The sequence below is a fragment of the Acomys minous genome (genome assembly GCF_964271855.1).
Source record: "Acomys minous genome assembly, chromosome: 8".
In the NCBI taxonomy this organism is placed as follows: domain Eukaryota; kingdom Metazoa; phylum Chordata; class Mammalia; order Rodentia; family Muridae; genus Acomys; species Acomys minous.
Window position 1 is genome coordinate 59,409,461 of NC_140489.1, and position 21,315 is coordinate 59,430,775.

The 21,315-nt window shown below is 38.3% G+C and overlaps 1 protein-coding gene across 6 annotated transcripts in view; it reads left to right on the plus strand.

The window, feature by feature from the left end:
- RALGAPA1 (Ral GTPase activating protein catalytic subunit alpha 1) overlaps positions 1 to 21,315 on the plus strand; it is a 210,289-nt gene that overhangs the window by 18,277 nt on the left and 170,697 nt on the right. For all 6 annotated transcript variants that reach the window (XR_014780905.1, XM_084791681.1, XM_084791684.1 and 3 more), the window contains exons 2-7: positions 5,677 to 5,787; positions 6,669 to 6,718; positions 10,990 to 11,047; positions 15,419 to 15,462; positions 16,529 to 16,706; positions 19,910 to 20,025. Coding sequence is in view for 5 of the 6 variants with exons in the window: in XM_084791681.1 (XP_084647807.1) it covers positions 5,677 to 5,787; positions 6,669 to 6,718; positions 10,990 to 11,047; positions 15,419 to 15,462; positions 16,529 to 16,706; positions 19,910 to 20,025 (557 nt within the window). In the remaining variant the exon portion in view is untranslated. The remainder of the gene's footprint in view (positions 1 to 5,676; positions 5,788 to 6,668; positions 6,719 to 10,989; positions 11,048 to 15,418; positions 15,463 to 16,528; positions 16,707 to 19,909; positions 20,026 to 21,315) is intronic.

The window sequence follows — 21,315 nt, forward strand, 5'->3', positions numbered from 1 at the left end:
GCTGGCTGAGCCTCTCTTTAGGTTTTGGATTTCTAATCCTGCCTGTGGCTAAGGTCAGTACTTCACAGGTAGATTTGAGATGTGGCCATCCCTCTGTGAATTCCTTCAGGGTTCCAGTTGTGAATGCAAGCTAGTTCTCACCACTGCTCTGCAGGCTGCTTGGAGTCTGTGAACATTCCAGTGTAACTTTGGTTCCCACAGGTTCTTAGCTCACTGCGTGCTGTTCAGATCTGATCTGAGATCTTCTTTTCTTCAATCTCACAGTGTTCTCTTTGTCAGGTTGTTTAGGGCTACTTGGTGTGAGTCTTCCTAGAGTGTGATTTTGAGGGTTCTGGCTGCTGACCCGCAGCAGCAGCAGCACTCTTTTGAAAGGACATCTTGCTCCTGCTTTGTTGGTTGCTCATGCTGAGCACCCTAGTGCTAAGGGGAAGAGGGATTTTCCAAGCTTTTCTGCTATTGCTGCTCTGGGTATGGCTCCCCCTGCTGTTCATAGTTTCTGCTGCTTTTCTGATGGCTGTTTATCACTTTTGCTGAGATAATTTCCCAGAGATGGTGCCATCCATGCCTGAGTATGGTCTGCCATTTTTCAGTCTTACATTATTAATTTTAAAGTTCTCTTTACTTTTATTTTTATTTTATGCATACAACTGTCTTTCTGTATACACGTATATCACATGTGTGCTTGGTGCCTTTGGTTGTGAGCTGCCATGTGGGTGCTAGGAGTCAAACCTGGGTCCTCTGCAAGAACAGTATATGTTCTTAATTTCTGTGCTGTTTTTTTTTAGGTACTTTAGCTTTTGCCTTTACTTAGATTCTTAAAGTGTCTTTTGCATGAATATTGCCTAGCTTTTGCGTTTTGAGTTTAAATGCAAAAGGACTGTTTCTGTTGTCTCAGCTTGCTGTGTACTTGTTGGTCTTTCCTTGTTGGGTCTCAGATTGTGCTGGGACCTTATCTCTTATATATTTTAGATACAAGAGTTGAAAACCAGCACACTATTGAGTGTGATTTTTTTTCCTCTTTAGAATTCTTTTGTTTTGGCCGAATGTGGTAGCACACACCTGTAATTCCAGCACTTGGAAGGCAGAGGCAGGCGAATCAATGTGAGTTCAAGGCCAGCCTGGTCTACAAAGAGAGTTCCAGAACAGCCTTACACAGAGAAACCTTGTCTTGGAAAAAAGAACAACAACAAAAAAAATTCTTTTTATTTTTATTTTGAAATAGTTGTGCAAAACTGAGAGCTTCCTAGTTACAAAAACAAAACAAACAAAAAACCAAAAAAATAAAAAATAAAAAATAACCCAAAACCCAAAAACCTTTTCATCAAATATATTTGTTGTGGTATCTTTCTGAAATAAGCACTCCATCACCAGTGAGTGTGGAAGAGCGATGTCACTAGAAGCCAGGACAGCTCCTGAAAGGCTTCGATGTCGGTCCTATTTGTATCCTAAAACCACAAGGTGGGGCGGCTAGGTAAGCAAGACTTCACAGAAGTGTACTTGGCAGTCAGCAGGTTGCCAAGGGCAACGTCATTCTGTTCCAGGTAGGAGTGAAGTCATGCTTGGTAAATGGCAGCACAAGTAGTACTTTGAGTAAACCACTAAATAAACCAATAGAGCTGTATCTAGTAATTGGTCTTTTCTACCTTATTTACTTTTCATTACCCTTCTTTAATTTTTGTCTGGGTCAGGATCTAGATTCTATCTATCTACCTATCTATCTATCTATCTATCTATCTATATGATATTTTAAAATATCACTTTATTCACTTTTTATCCCAGTCATACCTCCTTCCCAGTCCTGCACTCCCTCTCTCTTCTCCCATTACCCCTCCCCTCTTCGTCAGAAAAGGGAGCCTCCCCTGCCCATCCACCCCAGCTCATTAAGTTGCATCAGGACTGAGCATGTCCTCTTCCCCTGTGACCTGGCATGGCAGTGCCACCATGGGGAAGTGAAGGTCTAGATTATATATTTTTATTTTATTCTTTTAATCTTTTTAGGTTGTGTATGTGTGTGAACATGGATTTTAGGAAATGCTTTGTAGATATTTTTAAAAGACAAGACTGATGTATGGGCATGCTAGCCTTAAAACTTTCTGTGTAGCCAAGGATGACCCTGAGGTCCTCCTGGTGCTCTAGTTTTGTGTATGCTAGACAAGCACTCTACCACCTAAGTGGCGTCCCCAGCTGCTTGCCGTCTGTTTATGATAGAGTCACACTTGTAGCCCTGGCTGGGCTGGAATTTGTCATGTAAACTTGACTAGCCTTGAACTCACACCTGACTCTACCAACCAAGTGCTGGGAACAAAGGAGTGTGCCACTATGCCTGGCTTTATTTACTTTTTAAAAATGACCCGGGGGTATGTCCATGTCTTTCTATTCCCCGTTGTTAATAAAGAAAATGCCAATCATTTGATTTTACCAATAAAGACTTAGGAGCCAGATGTTGGAGTGAAAGCCTGCTAGCTCAGAGAGGCAGAGAAAGCCCTTGGCTAACTTCCCTACTCAGCTCACATCCAGATGGAAAAAGCCAAAAGTCCCTTCTTCTCCAGGCTGTCTTAAATAGCCTTTTAACTCAAGTCCTTCCTTTCTGCTTAATCCCTCTTGCTCTACCTCTTGACCTAGACTTAACCTTATTTACTCCTGTTTACAGAAAGCTTTTAGATTAAAAGTGTGTGTTAGGGCTTAGCCGCACCACAGCTAGAAACAGGTTTTTACAGTTCACCATTTTGGGATTCACAATGGGATCAAATATCCTGCAACAGTTCCCTGATAGAGGCATGGAGGCTGAAGGATAGCTTGCAGAACCTGGTTCTGTCAGTCCACCTGGTGGATCTTGGGGATTGATTCAGGCCATCAGACTCTGGGCCAGGCACTGGACTGTCACCTCACTATTTGTGCTTAAAATCCTATCCAATTAACTATCTTAACTGGAGAGGCAGCATGGTAATTTTTTTCTCCATGTGACCTTTTCATGTTTAGTTATTTATTATTTATTCATTTGGTGCTTTGCTCATTTCTGTTAGATTCAGAGCCTTTTTGTAGCCTCTTCCCCTATAATGTTAGAAGTTGAACTTGTTACTTTTGTGATTACTGTTTTGTGTCTCTTATTCATACAGCTTGCTTTCCCTGTTTCTGTTTTCCTCTTTTCTTCTCCCCTCCCTCCCTCCCTCCCTCCCTCCCTCCCTCCCTTCCTTCCTTCCTTCCTTCCTTCCAAGACAGGGTTTCTCTGTGTAGCCTTGGCTGTCCTGAAGCTCACTCTGTAGACCAGGCTGGCCTTGAACTCATGGAGATCTGCCTGCCTCTGCCTTCCTGAGTGCTGGGATTAAAAGCATAAGCTACCACTGCTTGGCCACTTAAACTTTTAGAACTTATTGTTAAGTTGCTTGTGTATTTTTATTCAGTATTTCTTTCTTTCTTTCTTTCTTTTTTTTTTTAGTTTTTCTTTGTGTGTGTATGCATGCTTGCATGCATGTGTGTGTGTGTATGTATGTATACACATGTGTACACATGTATTGGTGCTCTCAGTGACCAGAATAGAGTGTTGAATCCTTTGGTGCTAGAATTCCATACAGGTGGTTGTTAGCTACCCAACATGAGTTATAAACTGTCCTCTGCACCTGCACCAAGTGCCCTTAACGCTGAACTATCTCTTTGGGATGGGGAAAATGAGAAGAAAGGAGGAATATTTTAAGTAAGTGAAGGCCTGTTAAATTTTAATATAGTTTGTCCTGGTTTTTTCCTCTGCTATGTAATCTTTGTGAATTTACTATCAAACATTTTACCAAGGCTTTTGTTTGCTACTGTGTTTTAAAAAATAATATAGAGGGACTGGAGAGATAGCTCAGTGGTTATGAGAAAGTTGTGCTCTTACAGAGGATGAGAGTTCAGTTCCCAGCACCCAGGTGAAGTGTCACTCCAGTACCAAAGAATCCAGTGCCCCCTTCTGGCCTCCATAGGCAACTGCACTCATATGCACATACCCACATACAGATGTACAGACGTACATATTATTTAAGGTACAAATAAATCTTAAAGTAAAAAAAAAAACCTAATTTTGATAGGCCCACCTCCCCTGCTTAGTCAGAGTCTAGATATATAGCTCCAAGAGCTTGAGTTTGTAACCCTCCCATCTTGGCTCCATTGGAATGTCAGGAGTCTGTCACTGCCTGGCTTTGAGGGCTTGTTTATTAGCATTAGCCCGGTGTGCAACTTCCAGGCTTTGTTAATGGCCATATGGGAAGGAAACTGAGGACAATATCTTGGCTCCTAATATGTTGGGAAGTCCTGGTTTGAGTCATGTTTGCTTTTGTTTTGGGTTTTTGCTTTGTTATTCTCATTTTCTTGTTCTCTTGAGACATTACTTGTATATTTAAGCATTTCAGAAAATTTAGATGTAGCTGTAGAAAAAATAGATATTTCTTTCTCATTTTAAAGTTCTTAATGTATTCAAAAGGAAAATGTTTTTCTTGTCGATCACAGTAGTTTAAAATTTTTATTTTCATATTCTATAAAATATATTTGTATTCTGTGACTACTACTTTTATGCTGTACTCAGGTACTAGATAGTTTTTCTAACAGGCTATATTGCATAGCTGTTTAGATCATGGGCAGTAGATGCAGTTCATTAAACTTTGAAAGTAATTCTGCGTTCTGAATTCTCATATATGGTGCTTTTCATTCCACTCTCATGATCTAACTCTTTCTTATGTGCATATAATTGTATGTTTTGTGAGCATGCTGTACTGACAAATTCTTGAGAGCAGTCTGTGTTTTGAGTTTTATAATCCTCAAGCGCTTACTCACAAAGCCTATTGCTAGGTTATCTGTTTACTGAATTACTAGAATTATTCTTACAAATAGTTCTTGAAACAGTTGGGGAAGATAATAGAAAAGCTGAAGCCATAATTGAAAGTAGATCTTTGGAGGCTGTAGACATGGCTTAGTGGTTAAGAGCATTGTCTACTCTTCCAAAGGACCCAGGTTCAATTCCCAGCACCCACATGGCAGCTTACAAATTGTAACTCCAGTTCCAAGGGATCTGACACCCTTATACTAATACTACATAAATTACCAATAAAATAAAATAAAATTTTAAAAAGGAAATATATTTTTGAAGGATTTATTTATTTACATTATTTTATTTATCTGGGTGTTTTGTATGTGTATACATCTGCACACCAGAAGAGGGCATTATAGGTGCTTGTGAGCTGCCATGCAAGTGCTGGGAATTGAACTTAGGACCTCTAGAAGAGCATCCAGTGCTCTTAACTGCTGAGCCATCTTTCCAGCCCTTAAAGTAGATTTTTGAGATAGTGATTTTGAGGCAATGAGTTCGTCAGTCTGTCTGTGTCTCACTGACCTGGGTCTCATTATGTTTCTTAGGCTAGCCATGATCTCCTTATCCTCCTGCTTTGGCCTTCACAGTAGCTGGATTACAGCTGGGTGGCACTACACCTAGTTTTAACCAATTTTTAAAATATGAAACTGAAGTATATAAAGGCAAAAATTGTAAAAACAAAGAGACATACATAAATATTTGTCCCATATGTGTGAATATGATAGAATTTTAAGTGCAGATCTTTGGCCTTGAAGGAAATTTGGCACTATGGGTGTTTGCTAATCATGATACAACCTTGATGACTAGTTATTAAGAGCTATTTATTGTTCTTTTTTCAGAGAATGCAGAATCTATTGACCTTAAGCAGTTTTTTGACCAGCATTTTTCACATATATACTATGTGTTCTTTGAAAATTTTGTGACTATTGAAGCTAGTCTTAAACAGAAAGGTAAGATGTTAACATATATATTCTGGCTTATGTTTATGTTTCCAGTAGTCATAAGCATTAACTTAAAAAGAGGGTCTGGGCACTAGGGTTTTAGTATTGTTTTATTTTGATACCCTTGTAACACTGTTATTAGATGTATTTGAGAGAAAACTAACAGACTCTTATGACTATATTTATTGTTTTGTGAAGGCTTAGAACATTTGCATTTCCTGATTAGGTTTCCTCGACCTACCTTCTTTGGTTTGCCCTAGGAACGTTTGAACAGCAGTAGGAATAGTGTGTTTTGTATTCAGAGCTCATTTAAAACTCACAATATATGATGATTTAACATTAGATATATGTATAAGCTAAGTTTTTGTGTTTATCCTCGGGATTGAATTCAAGGCCTTGCACAAGCTAAGCGTGGGTTTTGCCATTGAGCTACTTTCAACCCTCAGACCTAGAACTTAAATTTAGAATAATTATGCTAAAGATTAAAGAGAGGGGCAATAATATTGTCTGTATAATAAATAGACAATGCTGTAGCATTTTGCTAAGGAATCACTGAGGAAAGCCAGGTGTAGTCGTGCACGCCTTTAATCCCAGCACTCGGGAGGCAGAGGCAGGTGGATCGCTATGAGTTCGAGGCCAGCCTGGTCTACAAAGCGAGTTCAGGACAGCCAAGGCTAACACAGAGAAACCCTCTCTCAAAACACCAAAAAAAACAGAAACAAAAACAAAAACAAAAACAAAAACAGAAACAAAAAAACCCCACAACCCCGCCCCCCCAAAAAAAATCACTGAAGAAAAACCCAGTCGTTGAAATATTTAAGTTCATTAAGTAGTTAACAGTGAGTATAAAATGGTATATTTAAAGTATTTTCCTGTTCAAAATGTTTCAGGTCACAAGTCTCAAAGAGAGGAATTGGATGCTATACTTTTTATTTTTGAGGTAAGTGCTGTGAATCATACTTGTAAAATTTTTTCAAAAATAATTTTTGGAATATATGTATGAATATGTTAAAATTATTAGATATATAATGAAACATTCTTAAACATGTATCTGGTATGTTTTTGAGGTACAGTGTATTCTTAGCAACAAAATTGTGTTTATGCATTTGACAATACAAACTTAATTTCATAGCATATTTGCAAAATGAAAAAATATTTTGTTTTTGTTTTTGAGACAGGGTTTTTCTGTGTAGACCTGGCTGTCCTGGTCTTGTTTTGTAGACCATGCTGGCCTTGAACTCACAGAGATCCTCCTGCTTCTGCCTCCCAGAGTGCTGGGATTACAGGTGTGCACCACCACACCCAGTGCAAAATAAAAATTCTAATTTGTATAGTTTACACAGATTTTTTTTTTTAACCTCTAAAGCTGTGGCTACTATATTACCTAGGAAATTTATCATTTTTAAAACTTGTTTTGCGGTCTGGAGAGATGGCTCAGTGATTTAAGAGCACTCCCTGCTCTTCCAAAGGACCTGGGTTCAATTCCCAGCACCCACGTGGCAGCTCACAACTGTCTGTAACTCCAAGATCTGACACTCCCATACCAACCGACATAAATTTAAATTAAATTAAATATTTTTTAAATATTTGTTTTGCCTTTTTTTTTTCAAGACAGGGTCTCACTATGTAGCCCTGACTCATCTGACACTTCCTATGTAGACAAGGCTGGCCTTGAACTCACACAGATCTGCTTGCCTCTGCTTCTCAAGTAGTAAGACTAAAGGTGTTTGTCACCATGCCAGGCTTTATCATGTAGTTTTGGTACAGGGTCTTACAGTATTGTTTGCTACTATTCCTGTGTATTTGTGAAAAATGTCCACATTGTGAAAAATATCAAACTAATGATACCACACCTAAGTCCACCTCTGTGAACTAGTGGGTATATTGGGGCTACAGGAGTATGGATGAGCATGGATGACTCAGAGGCAGCTACAACACTGAAAGCCCACCTCAGCACGGGTGATGAGTTGGAACCCTTGGACTCTGTGCAAGGCATGCAGGCAGCTCGACATGTGGAAGATTTGTCCTAGCAATCCTTACTGTTTGTTTACCCTTATGGTTGGAGAGGTGGGTGCATATGGTAAAGCTTATAGGAACTTTCTGAGGCATCTCAATTATTTTACTGCCTGAGCCTTAAAGACACCACTTTAGAACTTCCTGAGTCTTATGCTTCTTTCCAGGATGTACTGTTAGAATTGGGAGGAAATTGCTAAAACAACACATGTAGCCCAAGCTTACCTTGGACTCTGCTCTTCCTGCTACAAGGCTAAAGGCATATACCACCACACCCAGCTCACTTCTGCTCTAATTGCTTTTTACTATAACTTTCAACAAAATATCCTTGGTTTTTTGTTTGTTTGTTTGTTTTGGGTTTTTTGTTGTTGTTGTTTTCAAGACAGGGTTTCTCTGTGTAACAGTCCTGGCTGTCCTGGACTTTTCTTTTGTAGACCAGGCTGGCCTCGAATTCACAGTGATCCGCCTGCCTCTGCCTCCCACGTTCTAGGATTAAAGGCATGCACCACCATGCCCAGCTTATTATCCTTGTTTTTAATATTGTTATTTTTATATCACTTTGAATTAGACTGGGGCAAGTATTTATAAATAAGTATTTATAAATAAACAAAGCATAGCTTAAGGGTAGATAAGTGCTGTTAAAATTTTTTTTTTAGCATATTCAAAAATTAAGCCTATCACATTCTTATTTTAAAATAACTCACTCTTGGAGGAAATAGTCATAGGAATATTCTTTATTGAGAATTTAGGACTGGTAGAAAGCCAAGGCTAGAACTGATGACTTTAGATACAAGGAGAGAACATATGATCCTGTTTCTCAAAGTGGAGGTGGTTGAGTACCTGCAGTCCAGGTACTGAGGAGAAGGCTACTTAGTGAGACAGGAAAAGCGCCTGAGCCCGGAGGTCACAGTCAGGCTGACCACCAGTAAGACTCTGCCTCTGAAATGAATCTATCTGCACATAGTGGTACAGGCTTACACTTCCAACTTCTGGGAGGCTGAGTCGGGAGAGGTGCAGATTTTAGGCCAGCTTGGGCCACATGCTGAGAATTTGTCTCAGAAAGAAAAAGAAAAAAGAAGGCATGAGACAACAGCAACTGCTATTCTGAAATTAATTTTCACTGATCTTGAATCCTTTGAAAGTTGGCTTTATATGGTAAGGAGACTAAGAGGCACAGTAAGCACAGGTGTTTCAGGAAAGAATAGTGTCCCTGGAGAATGCAAGATAATGGTGGCTCTGCATTCAGGCATTAAGGTGACTGATGAATGAACAGAATTCCCTTTCAGAAAATTGAAACAATAGAAAACATGCTAAAAGTAATGCTTTCCTGTGTATCACAGGACATCTTGTGTTGTGGCTCACTAAATTTCATTAGAAAAAGATGTAAGGTCAAAGTGGCTTGTTTTTTTAGGAGGAGGTGGTTATTTTGTATTGTTTTTCTTTAAATCAATCTGAGGGCTTTGTACATGCTAAATATACATTTTACCACTGGAAAAAAGGAAAACCTCCAGCTATGGGATTTTCATCTTCTGAAAAAACATTTAACCTTTGTGCTGTTTTTCTCCTTAAAATTGGATACTACTACAGCCCCACAGGTCCCCAGCCTCTCTGTGTGCCTCAGGGGCAGGGGAGAACACCTCAGGAGAGCCTGCCTTTGGATTGAGTTCCCAAATTAAAAATCACATTTCAAAAAAAAAAAAAAAAAAAAAAAAAAATTGGATACTACTGTACAGTGTCTATGTTTAGAGACAAATGATGGAAATGTAAATATAAAGTAATTACTTTCTGGTTAAAAACATCACTGTATATGATATGGACAAGACTTGGATTCTTTTTCTGTAATTGAAGGCACATAAAATTTTTAATGTTTTTCTTTATCCACATTAGAAATTTGAGAGAGCATCAGCTGGACATGGTAGCTTTGCACCCATAACATTTAAAGAGGATCATGATTTTAAGACCAGCTTGGGTTAAATCCTGTTTCTAAATAGAGTTAAATCTAAAGTGTAATTGATTGGAAGTTAGGACTGCTTTTGATAGTTCACAAACTTGCCTTTTTAACCTTTATATAATTTTGTCTTTTTCCACACCCAGTGTATTTGTTAGTTAGCTATGGGAGACATGTAGGAAGGCAAAGGTGCACATGATGTGTGTGGGACACTGCTGCTGCCCACGTGTGCCAGCCTTGTAGAGTTAGTCATCTCCTGCCTTTTCATGGGCTCCAGGGATCCAGCTCAGGGTTTTGCAGTAAGTGCCTTTCTTAATGAACATCTCTCTGTCCCTAAACTTTATGTTTTGTTTATTGACCTCTTGTGACCTCTTTAAAGAAAGAGAAAATTTAAAAGTGCCTACTAGGCTCTAGTCAGAATAGGGTAAAGGCACAGACATGGAAATAGTCATATTGAAGTTACCATCTTGGTCTGTCTGCTTGTTAGATTTCCACCCAGAGTAGAAACTCAGGCCATTTCTCTATTGGTCAAAAGAGATGTTTGGGTTGATTGCAAGGATAATGAGACACCATTACATAAAATGTCTAGTTTGAACCTATGAGTATCCTTTAATTAATGATGTGTCTAAGTAATAGTTATAACAGCAGCAATAATAACACACGCAATGTCATTCAGCAAATTGATGATGACTAAACATAGTTTAGAAGTAATTTAGCTGTTATTCTGGAATAAACTACATAATATAGTAGAAAAGAAATGAAAATTTGAAGAATTATATATACAAAGTCTTTCAGCTTGACTATAAAGCTTCTAAATTGAAATTTTTTGCTTTCCTACCTATGTCCATCACGGCATCCAAGTACCTCTGGGATCACATGAGATAATTAAAGCATCACGCCCTATTTCCCCCCCTTTCTCCATTCTTCTTTTCCCTTCTTAAACTTCCCCTTCCCCATCCCTGTTTCTCCTGATTTTCTTTTCCTCTTTCTTCTCATGTTACTTTTATCTTTTCTGTCCCCAAAAGGTGTCACTTCCATTTAGGGCAGGTCTTCCTGTTTTTAGTTCCCTCTTGAATATCCAGATGCTTACATTCCAGAGCCAGTCAAGTTGCCCACCAAGGTTAACCAGCCAAAGGAGAATAGGCTTACTTTTGATAATTTGGCTTCTAGTATCTCAGATTTCACAATATATTAGCTTATTATTTGAGTTTTAACTCTTTATTTTGGTTCTTGTTGATTTTTTTTTTTAGAAAATTTTACAACTTCTTCCAGAAAGAATTCATCAGCGATGGCAATTCCATAGTATTGGTAAGTTATAGATATATTTCACATCTGAAATAAATTATACAATGGCTTATCAGTTATTTTATCAATTATTTTTAATGAGTTTGTGGTTTGTTTTGCTGACACAGAGATTATAAGAGGCTAGGGAGATAGCTCAGTAGGTAAAGTGCTTATTAGGCAACCAACAGTCAGAGTGCTGATCCCCAGCACCCAGGTAAAAAGCCGAGGGTGGCCATGTTCAAACCAGTAACCCCAGTACCATGGTGGGTTGGGGCGGGGGCTGGAGACAGACACTGAGGCTCTCCAACCAACCAGTCTAGCCCAAACAGCAAGTTCCAGGTTCAGTAAGATACCGTGTCTAAAAAAATAAGGTGAAAAGCACCAACATTAACCTCTGGCTTCCACTTTTCATACACATATGCATATGTATGTGCACACACGTGAATTTAGAAGCAAGCAAGATATAGTGCCACAGGTCTAATTCCAGCTACTTACGATGCCAAGGCTGGAGGATCACAAATTCAGGGACTGCTTGGGCAAGCAAGTCCCACGTAAAACTGAAAGTGAAGAAAGAGCCACATACATAATTCAGTGGTGGAGAGCTGGCCTAGAATGCCCAGACTCTTAGATTCTATCTTCATTACTATAGGGAGGAAAATAAGGTTGCAAATCTAAATGATTCACAAAAACTTAAATGAAGTGCCTCAGTGGCAGAGTGTGATTGTGTTCTCACAGAGGACCTGGCTTGGGTTCCCAGTGTCAGATAGTTCACAACTGGCTGTGACTCCAGCTCTAGGGCATCTGACACCATCTCTCGCCTCCACGGTCAGTTGTACTCATATGCACATATTTCCACTTAGACTGTGAATGCACCACATCCACGCAGGTGCCCACAGAGGCCAGAAGAGCGTGTCACATCCCTTAGAACTAGAGGTAGAGGTGGTGATGAGCCACCCAGCTGAAGTTCTCAGGGACTGAACCAGAGGATTTAGTGTTCTCAACCACTGAGCCGTTGCCTAATCCCCAAAACTAAATTTTAAAAGGAAAGAAAGCCATGGCTTTATTTAGGCCATAATTTCTTGTTCAGTCTAGCAAATGGAATCTTTCTCAGATATCTCAGGAAAATAAGGGATATTAGACAGAGATGGGGGATATTGATGTAATGAAGAAAGCATCAAAATCTTAGATAAAATGAACTTTGAGGGTTTGCTTGGAGCTTTAGCTCAACCATAGGGTATGTCCCTAGCCTGCAAATAGCAATGGGCTAGATCCAAGTTGCCCCATCCAAAGAAGCTATAAATGATTTTTACGTAACATATCGCAACACAGTATATTCAAAAGATAGCATTTAAAGGTGGCCAAATATCTTAATAAACATAGCACAAATGATTATTAATTGCTAATTAGCACATAATTAAAGTGCTCAAAAGAATAGTGAACTCTTACTTGAACTTCATGAAATGGTCTTGAAGATTGTCTTTGTAATTCTTTTGGAGATACCTGAACTTAAAATATAGATTGTATTTCTTAAAGAATGTAGCCTTTAAGCCCTCAAAGACCTTGATGTTACTTAATTGTTGTGATTAAACCATTCCAAAATATTGTATAACTTGTGAAAATTCATAAATGGTGATTTTTGTCTTTGTCACTTAGATGATTCCTATAATTTGTTGGCTTTTATGAATTGTTAATGAAGGAAAATGCATCTGTAGTTGATGCAAAAATAACTTCATTGAGATATGATTTACATAGATAAATTTTTTTTGAATTACAATCCAATGATTTTTAGCAAGTAGTCTTCATAATCCAGTGTTAGGATACTTCTGTCCTCTTCACATAGTATTTGAAGCCATTTGTTGTCATAATGCCAGCCTTGTCAATGTTGTGACTTCTAGGTCAGCCTGGCCAAAAGCCAAAAATTTAAAAAAAATAAAGAAACAATAAAAAAAGAAAGAAAAGAAAAGGGCCCCAGGGGTGGGCCTGGAGAGATAGCTCAGCAGGTAAGAACATTGACTGTTTTTCCAGAGGACCTGGGTTCAGTTCCTAAAATATACATAGCAGCTCACAGCTGTCTATAACTCCAAGATCTGACACCCTCACACAGACATACATGCAGTCAAAACACCAATGCACATGAAATAAAACAAATTATAAAAAGAAAGAAAGAGTAAAACACCTCACAAGTTCTTGAAAGAAGCATTTGATTTATCTTTGTAATACTAAAGTTAAGGGTTTCTTTGTTTGTCTGGTTTTTTGTTGTTGTTGTTTGTTTGTTTTTTGTTTTTTGTTTTTTTGAGACAGGGTTTCTCTGTGTAGCCTTGGCTGTCCTAGACTCATAAGGATTTCTTTATACATAGAAAATATATATAAAAATGAAAGTGTTGGTCATATTGAAATTTACCCACACACATGCACGCAAATACACACATATAGACCCTCACCACAAACATGCTTTTTGCTTATTTGTAGATAGCCTCATAAAGTCTAGGCCTGCCTTCTTATCAACTGTGTAGCTGAGATTGGCCTTGGACTCTTAGTTTTCCTGTCTCTCCCTACCCAATATTGGGATTAAAGACATGAATACCACACCTGGTCTAAAATTGAAGACATTTGTTGTTCATGAGACAATACTTCTCCCCCAACAAAAACATAACTTGTTTATTTGACAAAAATATCTCCAGTTTATAGAGCTGATGAAGAATTAGTAGGCAATATATAAAGAACTTTTTTTCTTTTTCTTTATTCTTGTCTCTCATACAATACATCTTGACCACAGCCCCCCACCTCCCAGATCCACTGTACTTCTGTTTCTCTTCAGAAGAGAACAGGCCTCCCAGTGACGTCAACCAAGCATGGCATAACAAGAGGCAACAAAAGTAGGCATACATTTTCATAAAGAACTCTTAATTTAACAAACAAAACAAAAACTTGAGGACTGGAGAGGTGACTTCATGGTTTGAGAGAAGTGCTGCCCTTCTAGAGAGCTGAGTTCAATTCCTAGCACCCACAGCAAGTAGCTCACAGCAGCCTGTGACTGCCAACTCCCAAGGAATCTAATATCCTCTTCTGGCTGCCAACTGTACCTGTACACATGGCATTCACTCACACAAACACATATATGTGAATAAAAATAATATAGATCTTTAAATTTAAATTTTTATCTACTTGAAAATTATTAAAAGACACAACAAGTAACTGTAAAACTTCAATGAGTAAACAAAAAGACATTGTCACTAGAAAACATCAATGGAAACATTAAAACTTAATAATCAGATTATCAAACTTTAGAGGTTGTCATTATGTCCTGCTGCTATCACATACCAGAGCACTGTTACACACTGCTTGATATTGATTATGATTCTAAAATTCCTTAATAGCTGATAAAGCTGAAAGTGAGTGGTTTCATTGTAATTTATTCTTTTAATTAATTTATTCAGATTACAACTCAATTGTTATCCCATCACTTGTATCCTCCTGTTCCTCCCTTCCTCCCACTTCATTGTAATTTATATATGCTAAGAAATGTCATATGTGTAACAGAAAATCATGAATAATAACTTTATTAAGCTATTCTTGTTAGTGGCAAAAATTTGGAAATAAGCCAAAAGAAGTTACATTTTGGTATATTCAGATAATGAGAAAATACTAAAGTAGTTAAAATTGAATCATCTAGAACTACGTAGACTGGTGTATATAAATTTAAAAAGCTAATATTAGATATGAAAAACAACAACTTATAAATGCATTCCTGTGAATGATATTATTTATATAAGGTTTTAAGCAATTGATTCTAAGTAATTTATAGATTTATAAGTAGTTATGTAAACATATTTCTATGTGGTAATTCCAAAATATATGTAGTGTTTTCCTCCAGAGAAGAAAGGAAGAAAATGATTTAAGCTTCATTGTGCTATTGTATGGTTAATTAAGTAAAACAATATGTTTAAATTGTAACAAACACGTTTAGATTTGTTCACAGTGAATGATGTGCCTCTGGATGTTACTATAATAAAAATAATAATTAGGAACTATTGTACTTAATAAATGGTCTTTTGGTTAATTAAAACCTTTTTACAATAATCTTTTTGTATTTGTGGTAAAATATTTTCTTTATATTTTTAGTATAAATAAGAGATGTAATAGATTGTTGTGTTAAATACAATCTTGGGACTAAATTTTGTCAATAAAGTAAATCATGTTTAACTGTGTTTAAAGGTGACCTTTTTCTATGCCCCTCTGAGCTCAGTTTTGCTCAAAGGGTTATCAGGGTCACCAAGAATAATGTGGAGATTGCCAAGGACTTGTTCAAAAGCGTTTTCAAGTCTGACCGAGAACTCTGACATTTGTACATAAATGAGAAGATGGGGGTTTTTAAAATCATGTTTTTCTTTTCAGGGCTGATTTTAAAGAAATTACTTCACACAGGAAACTCCTTAAAGGTATTATATAATTATATTTATTTTTCTATGACTTAAAAAATGAGTAAAGGGTGGCTCAGAGTGCTTGCCAAATATGTACAGGGCTGTGGATTTGGTCCCCAGCACTGTATAAACCAGGTGTGATGATGCACAGCTGGAATCCCAGCACTGAAGATGTGGAAGCAGGGGCATCAGCAGTTCAAGGTCATCTTCAGCTACATAGTTGAGGCTAGCCTAGTCTGTCCTGAGACCCTGTCTCAAAACAAATTGGTAAACAAAAACAAAGAAGCGTCAGTATCTACCACGAACACTCCCCCCCCCCCCTTGACTTCTTCCTGAGGTGTGTTGAATTAATTGTCTTCAGTTCATTTGAGAGAAGTCACTTATAAAAACTTAGTGCCTGTGCTCTTTCTTGGGGCGTATTCATTCATTGATTCAGGTATTTGTCATTTTTCGTGTGTGGGGATTGTTTTAGGCCATTGCAAACAGCATTATGCCAAAGTTCTAGACTTGTAGCTAGGACATAAGTAGTAAGTGAGATAATGTCAGAGAGCTTTTAGGAAATATTTTTAAAAATAGTCGTTTAAATAAATTCACTTCTATAATTTGAATAACTCCAGAACTTTTAAGGGACAAGAACACAGAGTAGTTGTTCGCCAGCATTCCTGTAGCCAATCCTACTTATGAAACCCACTGTACCAGGAACTCTCACTGTCCTGCCCCTTCATTGTGGGTTAGACTGGTGACAGTGGGTAGTAGAAAAGCAGAGAGGTAAGAAATTGTTTTCTGGGTTTTTTGTTTATGTGTTTTATTTTTTGGTTTTTGCAAATGGAAACTATTACACGAAGTAGTTTATTCTTAGGATTTCATCAAGCATGGCTGTTTTTTCTCCCCAGTGCTGCAGATTGAACCCAGGGCCTTGCATATGCTACCACTGAGCCGTATGCTTAGCCTAAGTTTATTCTCACAAGTCTATGAACTTAGATTTCAAAATAATGGGAGTTGTATAGGTGCCTCCATCTTGTCTTTCTCTTTTTCTATAAAATGGCCTTCTCCCATGAAGAAATACTGTTTTATTTTATTTTAGATCAGACGGGAAGGTGTTCGTCTCTTCTTGTTATGGTTGCAAGCTCTTCAGGATAACTGCAGCAGAGAGCAGCTCTGGATGTTCTCATGTCTGATCCCTGGATTTTCAGCACCACAATCTGAATATGGACCTCGAACGTTAGATAATCTTATTAATCCTCCACTCAACCTTCAAGAAAGTAAGATTGATAAGGTGTTATCTACCACTGTTTGTTTTCTATAGTTTCTTTTTTAAAATGTGTTTGTTTATATATACACTTATGTATACACAAATGTGTTTGTAGTATATGCATGCGTGTCCAGGTGTGCGTGCCTGTTCCCACCATGTGGAGGCCAGATACTGACACCTATGTATCTTCCTCAGTTGATTCTCCATATTATTGTTAGTTTTGAGGCCTGAAGTTCACTGTTTGACCTGCACTAGAGAGCAGGCAATACTCCTACCCTGCGGTCTCCTTGTCTGTGCCTGTAGCGCTGAGGTTATGGGCGTTCAAGGCCGTACCCATACTTCTTTATGGGGGCTGGGACCTAAGCTCAGGTCCTCATGCTAGGTTAGTCGGCACTTCACCCACCAGACATCCCTGCAGCCTTCTGTGGAGTTTTTGTTGTTGTTTGTTTTTAATGTCAAATGTTGTCACATGAATCTGAGGCAATTTCTGTAAAGGTAGGTGTTAGTACTGTTTTGGCTTGGTGAGGCCAACAGATTAAGATAGATGTTGGAAACGTAGTCTGCCACTTAATCCAAGAGGAAGCACCCCATGCCCCTGGCCTGTGCAGACAGTGTGTGTATGTGTGTGTGTGTGTGAGGTGACTAGGGTTAGTCAGAAGACAGGGAACAGAAGTTGGTAGGTTATTGTGGGCAGGAGCCTTTATTGTGGTTTCTTGGGAAGGAAGTGGCAAGTCAGTAAAAATCAGCTAGTGTAAATAAATTCAGTTGACAACAGTAGAAAAAGTTGTCCCTAGTTGTCTAGTCCTTGGCTTTGAAGCGATCAAGATAGGAAAATAGTAGCCCTGAGAGTGAGCATAAGAGGGTCCCTGGGGTGTGGGCGCCACACGGAGGGGCTTGTACGTTAGAGTCATTATTAGCAGGTTAGTAATTAGTGTCTCTTAAGAATTGGCCAGCCCTGGTAAGGACACTGTGTCTGGCTAGCCAAGTCCCAGATAGCAGAGCATCTAAATCATATTAGGATTGATATAGCCCACTTCACATCATGTCTTGTTTTGTTTTTTCCACTTTTGTGTGTGTTTTGTTTTTGTTTTTGTTTTGTTTTGTTTTTGAGACAGTCTCTTTTACCCCAGGCTGACTTTACATTCATATGTAGTAAAGGATGACCTGGAATATAGGATCCTCTTGCTGGGAGATATCAGGACACTTCTCCTGGTTTTAATTTATCTTTTATTTTTATTTCTTGTATATCAGTTTGTATGCTGGAGTTAGTTTAGGGGGACACAGAAAAAGAAATGTTTTTCTTTGTGCAGTAAGTAACTATAAAATGATGGATATAAAATTTTATAGATCTAAAATTGTATTTTTATATTAAATCTAATTTGTAGTTTTAAAAATATTATTTAACTTTTGTTTTGTTTTGTTTTTACTATGTCTTTTTTAGCCCTAAGATTTTCTAATGTTATTTTTCTTTACTTTTTAATTTTTTCCTTGTATTATTCTGCTTAAACAACAAAGTGAATTTTCTTTTTGTTAAATATATTTTTCTATTATTAGTAAGCATTTGTGATCTATAGTGCTGTATTAGTTGACTAGGCTGCAGTAACAAAATACCACAGAGTAAGTGGCTTCAAGGCAGAAGTGTATTTCTTAGAGGTCAGAGTCCACAATCAGATGCTGTCAGATCTGGCTTCTGGGTGGCCTTTCTCTGCTTGCACACAACACCTTCTCATGGTGTGCTCACATGATTTTTTTTCTTAGTGCCCTTGTCTGCCTTCTGATGGTTCTTCTCTGCTCATGTCCAGTTCTGTACACTAAGGCCTGAACTGTAATAACCTCATTGTAACTTCACACGTGCTCTGTTTAGAAACAGTCGCATTCAGGATTCGTGTTCCAGCATATGACTTTTGGGAGTACACAATTCAGACCATAACCTTTATTGGATGTTTCATCTTATATAATACATATTTCTATAAATTACAGATTTTGTAGCAAAACAAACTATACCTGTAGCATAAAATTTTAGAATCAAAAATAAGCTTGCATAAAATCTATAAATATACCAGCTTAAGTACGTACATCCACTTATTTACATGTCATTCTGAAGTAGTAAACTAATGTTTCATGAATGGGTTTTCTTTTGGATCACTGCCACCCATGCCTATAGGTTTCCTTTTATCTCCACTTTTAGAACTACCTTTCTTTTTGATGAGGTTCAAATGCATTTGACCAACTCTTTTGCATTCTCTTTCTGAGAACAAAATGTAAACTTCCCTTTAATTTTTGTGTGTGTATATATGTGTGCCTACTTGTCTGTCTGTGTACCACATGCATGCATGTTTTCACAGAGGCCAGAAAAAGGTCTCAGGTCTCCTGGTATGGATACTGGGAAATAAACCTGCGGCAAACAAGCGTAGTACACGTGCTTAAGTGCTGAGCCCTCTCCATCCCCAAGAATAGAAGGTTTGCTGTTTACTCTACAGGGCCTAGAAAGCATGAACTCTCTGTATATTTCTCTAAAACTGCTAAGAAGCCTTTGGGTCTTAAGTTGGAGTTTATAGCTTAGCAAAATAAAGCACTGGTACTACTCTGTGAGGATAGGGTGCAAATGATAAAGGTTGTGCTTTTAAATATTACATTTTAAAAATGGGTGTTAGAAATAACATGTTACATATTATATTAGAATTGAAAAACACTCTTGCTATGGGCTCACTGACTGGAATAGTGTGACTAGCCATGGACCATGCTGCTTAGGAAACTTGAGAGCATTTAGCTAACTATGGGTTGATTTTTTTTTTTAAATCAACATTTGCTATAGTGAATTAATATCTGAAAAGGAAAAAAATCCAAACTTCTCATGTATAATCAGAGTGCTAATTTGATGAATAAGCACCTTTCACTAACATCTCCTGTATTTTGGCATCTTCGAATTTGACACTCCCAATGTGGATCTTCTCTAGTGAGCTCCATGCTCCCGAAGTCACTGCCTACTGCTCGTTCCTGTTCTGTTTCCTCTCAATCAAGGATTCACAAAACAGCCAATTTTCAGTTTTTTGATAATTATGTACTGTCAAGATGATCTCAGATGTATTTCAACAGGCAATTTTTTGAAAAATTTAGAAGCCATTTTTATTGCTTGTTTGCTAATTTTACTTGGTCATATTTTGTATAACAGAGTTTGTCTCATGATGATACAATTCTCTTGTCTTCGCATAGCTCAAGTAACTATAGAAGAAGTCACCCCTCTTGTTCCCCCGCAGTCAGGAGATAAAGGACAAGAAGACCTCACAAGCTATTTTCTTGAAGCACTTTTAAAATATATAGTAATTCAGGTACGTTACCATCTTTCCACTGCATGGCCATGTAACGTTCTTTCTGTGCTTACTGCATGCATGCCCAGATTCTTCTGTGTCCATTCTTTTCTTCCTATGAAAAGGTACTGCCCCTTGCTGTCCTGTCCAGGTAATTTTCCTGTCTCTTACCATTACTTTATTATAGTAGATATTTGCTTATTTTTTTGAAGAGTGACAAATTCTTTTTTTTGAAAATATATGGTACTATCATTTCCTCAAATAAAAATCACTAGAAGATTATGAAACTCTCAGAGAACGTGTATTTGCTGCCTTTCTGTTGCTGTGATAGAGCATCATGGCCAGGGCGACTTACAGCAGAATTGGTGGAGCTTACCTAAGTTCCAGGTGGGGAAGCATGGCGGCAGGAGCAGGACCGAGGGCTCGCACCATGGACCTTGAACGTGAAGCAGACAGAATGAACTGGAAGTCACACAGCCTTTAAATTCTCAGTGCCTGTTTCCAGTGACACTCTTCCTCCAACCAGGCCACACTTAAACTTCCCCAAACACCAACAACAGTTGGGAGCTACATGTCAAAACTATAAGCCATTTGAGTCATTCTTATTTAAACTACCATAGCGCTGAAGAGAGAAGTGTGTATGAAGTAGATTCTTATGTGTAGATGTGTGTCTGTGCATGCAAATCTGTGTGTGGAGGCCGGAGATTGCTATCAGTTTTCTTCTTCATTTCCGTCTCCACCTCATTTTTTGAGATAGGGTCTGCCGGTCTGTCACTGAGTCTCATCAGTTCAGCCAAATTGGCTGGCCACTTAGCTTTGGGGATCTGCCTACCTGCTTCTCTCTGTCCTACCACAGATGCAAGCCACAGTGCATAGATTTTGCTTGGGTCCCGAGGATCCGAATTCAAGTCCTCATGCTTACACAGCAGGCTGTGCATCCTGAGCTGTCTTCCCAGGCCCATGAAGTAGACTCTTTTTGGCTTATGTTTTGACGCAAGGTCTTACTATATATCTCTGGCCAAACTGGAACTTGCTATGTAGCTGTGGTTGACCTGGCTCTCACAGGGCTCTGCCTGCCTCTGTCTCCTGAGTGCTAGGACTACAGGTGTGGACCACCACCCTCTCATTGTGAAGTAGACTCTTGATGTGTGTGAGCTTCTTGTATGAGCCACTCGGGCTTATTTTCTAATCCTTTCAGTATAAACAACAGCTCTGGTACTTAGTGAAATAAGAATAAGGTAACCTATTCATCTCTAGACATGAAATGTGTGTTTTTGTTGATGACAACACCTTTTAACATACTTACACTAT